Source organism: Xyrauchen texanus, chromosome 40 (genome assembly GCF_025860055.1).
Source record: "Xyrauchen texanus isolate HMW12.3.18 chromosome 40, RBS_HiC_50CHRs, whole genome shotgun sequence".
Lineage (NCBI taxonomy): Eukaryota > Metazoa > Chordata > Actinopteri > Cypriniformes > Catostomidae > Xyrauchen > Xyrauchen texanus.
Genome location: NC_068315.1, coordinates 27,229,870 through 27,237,904, shown reverse-complemented (window position 1 = coordinate 27,237,904; position 8,035 = coordinate 27,229,870). Strand labels below are relative to the sequence as shown.

Below are 8,035 nucleotides of genomic sequence, written 5' to 3'. Positions count from 1 at the left end.
GTAGTGTATCCCTCCTCTTTCCGGGTTTCAGCACCAGCGTAACAGGTTTGTTCGGTCATGTAAAGAGGAAATGAGGGCCGGGTGAACACTCCAACATCAAACTTTTATTAACAGAAAAGATCACTTTTCAGCTATAAGCACCAACTCTAATATTTGCGTTTCAGCACATATGCACAGCTTCAAGCTCAGCAATCTCTCTCCCCTGCGGCAGTCTGGATTGCCCTTTCAATCCTTCTCTGCTCTCACTGCAAACACAAAACAGCTGTTAGAGGTGATTTCCCAGACGTGTCAATCCTTAACGTACTCATTCTCCTGGCCTCGCTCTCCACAGATGTCACCACACTAATGTGTCATAAAATGGGGATAATTGTGTAATGTGACAACTTATTGTTCTATTAGAATGTCTACTGACCAGTAAGATGAGTAGATATATAGTTGACACTGGGGCTAGTTGTCACTCTTTTTACTCCAGTGAATATTTTTCAGGGTAGGTTTATTTTCAAAAGTTAATTTCTATATAGCCACAATCCTTGAAGTCTTGGCAACAAGAAAACTATTGTGTATTTTCACTGATATTGGCCCGGAAACAAGAAACAGTTATTTGAACACATTTTAGACTTTTAGCCTTTGACATGTTGTCAAACTTTATGGGGTAGTTTGTCACAATGCAAAAAGCCATTGGTGTTGGTTTCATATGAACATTGGGTGGGTATATAAAAATGTGACTTTCAAAAAAAATGTGACCTGACTTTTATATATAAAAAAAAATCACCTTTGTCCTAAGGACACATTTAAACCATTTGATAAAAATCTACTTTAAAAATATAGTTGACTCATTCCTGAATGTATGCCTGTTATGACAAGCAGGCAGAGGCAGACGAGGAGTGAGGATCTAAATGCGGGTTTATTATTAGTCAAAGTGAAAACAAACAAAACTGGATCAAATGAAACATCCACGGGGGAAAACTGAAACTAAAACATGAAAACATCGAAGGTACACGGACTGGATGAACACGGCAGGATGAACATGGCAAGACAGGTAACAGAGCAAACATCAGAACATGAATGGAACATCAGAACATCAGAACCTTCAGAAACATCAAAACAACGAACGACAAGAAGAAAGGTGTGGGTGAGCTATAATAATTTTTTAATATAGTATTATATACTATATTAAATACACAGAGACATGATGATAACAAACGACAAACAGGTGAGAACAATGACACAGTGATGAAGGTCGGGAATCATGGTGACGGGGACATGGAAAACACGGGGCAGACAACCAGGGATCGTAACAATGCCATTGTAATTTTATTATGTTTGTTTGCTTGTTTAACCAAGAGCTTGGGATGAACAATTTGGATGAAATTTGTAATAGCATTTTTTTGGAAAAATATATTTGTTGCGATTTCAATTGCAAAATGATTATGTGTTTAAAATTAGTTTATGCATATCTTGAAAAAATGCAGGTGCACAGCAACAAGTTAATGTAGCTGTGCTGGTTAATGTATGCTGGTACATTGGTAACCGTTCCAATTTATTGACAGCATTTTGACACAAATTAGGTCTTCATCAGGTCAAACAAACTAATCATCTGTAATACTTTACAATAAGGTTCCATTTGTTCACATTATTTAAACATTAGTTAACATGAACTAACATTGAACACTTGTCAAGTGACAATACCATTTGACTTGACACTTGACTTTTTTTAAAAAGCATTTATTAATCTTAGTTAATGTTAATTACAACATATAGTAATATGTGTTTAAAATCAACAGTTGTACTTGTTAACATTAGTTAATTAACTAACATGAACTAATAATGATCAATAGTATTTTTATTAACTAACATTAACAAAGATTAATAAATGTTGTAAACAAATATGTTAATTGTTTGTTCATGATACCTAATGCATTAGCTAATGTTAACAAATGGAACCTTATTGTAATTTCTCATTTTCTATCAACTGCAATATAATTAACATAACCAAACTTAAAGCATGTTTTGCCCATGCTCTACTCCCCATCAGAAACACTGTTCTAGAATGGGTATTCACACAGTCCTCCTAAAAAAGAACCAAAATAAATAAATAAACAAAACAGAGGAAATAAACATCACAATCACATTGCATCTGTCTTTGTTTTTGTCCAGTTTGTGAACAGCTCACTTTTCTTCATAATTGTTTTGAAACCCTGTAAACTTGAATATTATATTATATATGACCTCAGAATTAAATTGCACATTTGCACTTTGGCTTAGTACATGCTTGTGCAAAAATACAACAATACCTAACCTTAATGGCCATGCCCACTTACTTTGGGTATATGACTTGACATGTAGCTCTGTGCTTAAAATAGGGCCCGACAATTCTAAAGAAAAAAATATTCTCTAGCTTCTATTTATGTACAAACTAGCTTTAGAATATAAAACAGCTGCCTTTGAGTTCCATTCAAACAGTTTTAACCACAAAGGACTACTATTATTCTGTAGGCTGTCAAAAATATTGTGTCTACTGAAAAGTGTACCAGAACACATTTGGCTGTAAGTCATGAACCACTTAAGCTGCTGTATGCTATAATTTCAATACACCAAGAAATTCTTTTCATATCCTGTTACATATCAATGTCATAGTCTCCGGACAACACAGCAAAGTAAACTAAAGCACTAAATTAATTATGTAAACTGAGTAAGGTGAATTATGTGTTTCTGTTTCCTATACCAACGGATCACTACAGTACATGTTACATGTTTGTATATGTGTAAACATAAATGTTTGCAGGTGGCACTTAGTTAGGTGGCAATGCTTTAAGTATCCCAGCAGTGACTCAGTATGTTATTTTGACAGGGAAAACAACCCCAGATGTCCAAAGCAGGAAAAGTACACAATAGAATCTAGGAGGGAAACAGTGAACAAGTAGGCCTAAGTTGGGAAAACTGGTGGCCAAGAGAGGAAGATAGGGGTTCGAGAATAGGGGAAGGGGTTCGAAGAGCATTCAGCTCAACAAACATTCATCTTCTTTTTATAGCTAAAATCAAATGAAACATCCAAATTATTGAAAGGAGTCTGAAAGGAGTTTATTTGGTGACTGTGTTGAAAACTGCTTCTGAAACAAGCACTCGCTTTGGGAATATCTTGCTTGGGAATACCAATGGGAATTCTGAGGGTTAACAGACCTGGAGAGGATCTGGAATGCCAAGGGCATGCAAAAACGGAAAGAGACAAAAATATTCAACTCAAGTCGGGGAACAAAAAGTGAAATTTTGCAGGAACAAACTGTGAATTGAGACATACAGGGCATGTGAGGGTAAAGAAGAGGGAGGTTGTGTAGAAAGTGTGACCACATTGAAGGTTTGGGAAAGAAACACATACATTATAAGACGTATTATCATCTAGGTGTCACATCTGCACCAGTTTAATGGAGAATTGTCCAATTGGAGGTACACATACATTACATCCACTAATATATTATTATTTAAAATGAAGAGGGATAAGACACTGAGGCCACACCCGCTTACTTAACCCCGCCCTACACTTATCAGTTAAATATAGAGTGAATGTAGAGGAGATCTTATAACTTACATGCACTAGTCAAAGCAAAACCAAAGACCAGGTGGAACTTAATTTGTTCATTTCATCAGTACGACACTGTTTCTAAGGATTGTTGGTCAGGACAAAAAGTGGGAAGTGAGTTCATTTTGGCTATTGTTATCCTTCGAGCTTGGTTTGTGTGGTTTGATGGGTTGGTGAATTAGCATTAATAAATGTAGAAATATCTACAAAATATCATATTTTCAAATTTATTTGAAGATTTTATTGGTTACATTTCATTGAGCAAAAAGAGATGTTCTGTACCTCTGCTCTCTGCCTGTTATATCATTTAAAAAACTGTGTTTGAATTGTGGGGAGCTGGGGGGTCACAGGCCCCCATAAGATTTAAGAGATGCCCTATGAATATGCTTTCTTGAATTAAAAAACAAACAAAACAAAAAAATCATTTAAATTATTCCCCTGACCTAACATGATTGTTTTCCGTCCATCCAATCTGATTCAGAGATCTGAATTTGGGGCTGGGGTGGGGCATAGGGGCAATTTCAGGATCCCCAAATGCCCTGACACAATTTGAACACTGATTGAAAAATGATTGGGATGACATTGATGATGATGATGATGATGATGATTTATGTTTAGGAAACTTTGTTACAGTTGTTACAGTGCATTTTACATGATAACTTCTTAACAGGTTTGACAATTATGGAATTGAATGTTGTGCTGTTGCTGACCATATCTTTGAGCACAGCCTCACCAGTGAGACAGACACAGAGGTGTGTGCATTTTCATTACACACACACACACGCACGCATGCACGCACACACACACAATATATATATATTCACAGCTATACTATATGTTCTTTCAACAGAACACAGACAGACACCCTCTTACAAGTAAAGAGCATACAGAGGTCAAGGGCTGAAACCTTGGTTGGGATTGACAGAGAGAATGTAGTAACTAACACAGATACCAAAATGACCGGCAAACCAGATCCAGATGCTGCATCTACTCTGCTTCTACAAGCCATCCTTAAAAAAGCCAGAGAGTAAGTGCACCATTTAAATCTCAGTTGTGTGTTTGGATATTGGATATGCTAGATTATATTCAGTAACAACAACACTAGCATTTAAAAAAGAGAGTTAAAGGAATAGTTCACCCAAAAATGAAAATTCTCTCATCATTTACGCACCCTCATGCCATCCCAGATGTGTATGACTTTCTTTTTTCTGCTGAACACAAATTAAGATTTTTAGAAGAATATCTCAGCTCTGTAGGCCCATACAATACAAGTGAATGGTAAACAGAACTTTGAAGCTGCAAATAGTAACCCATAAGACTCCAGTGGTTTAATTAATGTCTTATAAGGTGATATGACAGGTGTGGGTGAGAAAAAGATCAACATTTAAGTCCTTTTTTTACTAAAAGTTCTCCAGGAGCTAGACTAAATGAATAATCGCTGTTAATGCATTCCTGGCATGGGCCAGACCCTCAGTCACCCCTCAGATGACATACATGTTACTTGCACCTTATTGTAAAAGGAAAATAGAATATTGATTAATTTAATAAGAATAAATGAGGAAGATAAAAGATGAGATATAACTTGTACGAGAAAAAGGGAATTTAATATTCACCCCTACTCTCCTCTCTTTTTAGACCGGTGTGGGGATTTAAAATCAAACTTTTCGATTTAAGATATTTATTTATCTGTTTTTAAAAAAAATAGGTGGCACACATAACTGTTATTATTGAAGTGTTGTGAATTGACTAACATTACAGGCACACATTCTGTAAAATACAAATAAAAACATTATGACATTATGGAGCTTTTACATTGACTGTTACAATCATCACATACATTACAGTTATACAGAGCAATGACTGCTGACATGTCGATGCTTAATGTACAAATTCAAAGCTTTAGGCCACAAGTTTTTGAATAAATCCGCAAAAGTGTTACAATTATCCCTGCTCTCCCCTATACACGTGTCTAATCACAGATTAGTAGAAATGTAGAAATACTACACGGATTCATGTCTGACTTCTCTTTTGGCAGAAGGCGGGCAGCTCAAAAAGGCTGTCAGCTTGGGACATGTCAGGTACACAACCTGGCGAACAAGTTATACCGTATGGGACAGAGCAACGGAAAAGACGATTCCAAAAATGCGAATGATCCAAAGGGATATGGACGTTAAGATAACAGGCCATCTTGGAGATCTTGCTCAAAGAGACAGACTGTGTTTGACTTGTACTACTCAGGCTATAATGCACAAATGAAGTTAACTATTGAATATTGTATTAACTAATTAACTAACATTTTACATGTCTTTGATAGGCTTTCTTTATGCTGCTCTTGAATTGTATGTAAAGATTGTACATAAAGATGACAAAAGTACTAAAATCAATAACATGCAGACTTTAAAAGATTTTATGGGTAACAGTTTATGGAGTCCAATGTAAAATTACCTCATATGCATAATTCAGTTCAGGGTCAAAAATTACCTTGTCTTAAATTAATTAAGGCTTGGAGCAAACAGTAAAAATTTTTTTTTAACATTCAATATTACTAGATATTCTATCTAGTTATGGGTTTACTGCATCATCACTCAATGAAGTGACCTGTAGATATTTGTATTTGCTGTCACAAGAGTGATTGTTGTTGTATGTGTAGCTAATACAGTATTAATGTTTTTTCATAAGAAAAATCTCAAATCAGCTCTAAAAACACTGAATGCGAAGAAACACAAACTTAAAAAAGAGCTGTATAATCTAATATAGTGGCAATTATTTAAAATATTTTCTAGCAGAGTGTTTATTGTGTTGTGTTTATGTGCATTATTTACTGCTACTTTTGTATGTAATGTTGATTTGATTTTTTATAGGCAACAAAACAATGTGTGATTCAGATTCCACATTTGTCCTGACTCTCGACAGAATCGACTCCTCGTCTTAATTTATTTAAAACAATTCCAGTCATTATCAAATATTAAATATAATTATTTTTCTCTTCAAGAGATTTTAAAAAGCATAATACAACGACATAAACTACTGCACACTTTAGTATAACTGTCAGATCAATTACATTTTTTACAACCTTACCTTAAAATGACCAATAAGAACCTCATTCACTAGTGGATTGGTTCTTAAGTTAAAACCCTATTTCACTGATTTGACCCAATCACAACATCATGTTTAAAAATAGTCGTTACACCAAAAGAATCCATTCCTTTTATAGAGTCACCTCCGAGTCGAAGAATCGTCTCTTTAAATTAATAGTTCACTAAAAAAATTCAATTCTCTAATTTACTCACCCTCAGGCCAAATATGTGACTTCCTTTCTTTTACTAAACACAAACAAAGATTTTTAGAAGAATATCTCAGCTCTGTAGGTCCATACAATGCAAGTGAATGGTGGCCAGAACTTTGAAGCTCCAAAAAGCACATAAAGGCAGCATAAAAGTAATCTATACGACTCGAGCGATTAATGAATGTCTTCAGAAGCGATATGATACTGTATGTGTGGGTGAGAATCAGATCAATATTTAAGTCCTTTTTCACTATAAATCTCCACCTTTTACCAGCACTGACCAGTAGATGGCAATATGCATGAAGAATGCGAGAAAACAAAAAAAATTTAAATTAATGATTTGGAAGTGAAAGTTGAGATTTTTTAGTAAAAAGAGGACTTAAATATTTGTTGCTTCTAAAGACAGATTTAACAACTGGAGTCATATGGATCTTTTATGCTGACTTTATGTGCTTTTTGGAGCTTCAAAGTTCTGGCCACCATTCAGTTGCACAGAGCTGAAAATCTTTATTTGTGTTTTGGTGAAGAAAGAAAGTCATCCACATCTGGAATGGCATGAGGGTCAGTAAATGATTAGAGAATTTTCATTTTTGGGTGAACTATCCCTTTAAGAGTCCACTCCATATGTCTAGGCAACATCCACAATTGTTCAGAATGAGAGTTTATATAAATAACCTGAAATTCGTTGAAGCGTTTGGCACAAATGGACAACACGCATGCGTGGATTGTTTTGCATGATACGTGTGTTTTATATTTTGACATTAGATCAGTCTTTCACGCTTAATGACAATATGAGTTTGCGAGCAACTCTGGCTCTCGTGACTCTTCTCACAGCTTTTTTTTGTTCACACAAAAATAACTAGACCGAGAACAAGCCTCTTCCAGCCCTCCCTTCGCTAACCACACCCTGTCAGCGGTTGTTACACCTGAATTCACAGGTAAACTGACAGACTTCCTCATTCAAGAACGACATGGACGTCAGGCGCACCTGCAAAGCGCTTTGAGGTGAAATTTACGAAAAACGCTTGTTATTTTATAAAACCAAACGAAGATGAATGAGAAGGACACCGAAAAAGGCGGAGGGGGCGCAAGGTCAAAAACTGATGTGGTAGGTCTGTCAGGAAGTTGAATAGCTGCTGTGTAACAGGAGGAGCACTTCTATGAGCATGCTG

The 8,035-nt window shown here is 35.7% G+C and overlaps 1 protein-coding gene across 2 annotated transcripts in view; it reads left to right on the top strand.

Annotated features, from left to right (window-relative positions):
* The first annotated feature begins 7,802 nt into the window (after window positions 1-7,802).
* LOC127633407 (transient receptor potential cation channel subfamily M member 4-like) overlaps window positions 7,803-8,035 on the top strand; it is a 42,557-nt gene continuing 42,324 nt past the window's right edge. For both annotated transcript variants that reach the window (XM_052112479.1, XM_052112478.1), the window contains exon 1: window positions 7,803-7,971. In XM_052112479.1, the coding sequence (XP_051968439.1) occupies window positions 7,915-7,971 (57 nt within the window). In that variant the 5' untranslated portion in view covers window positions 7,803-7,914. The remainder of the gene's footprint in view (window positions 7,972-8,035) is intronic.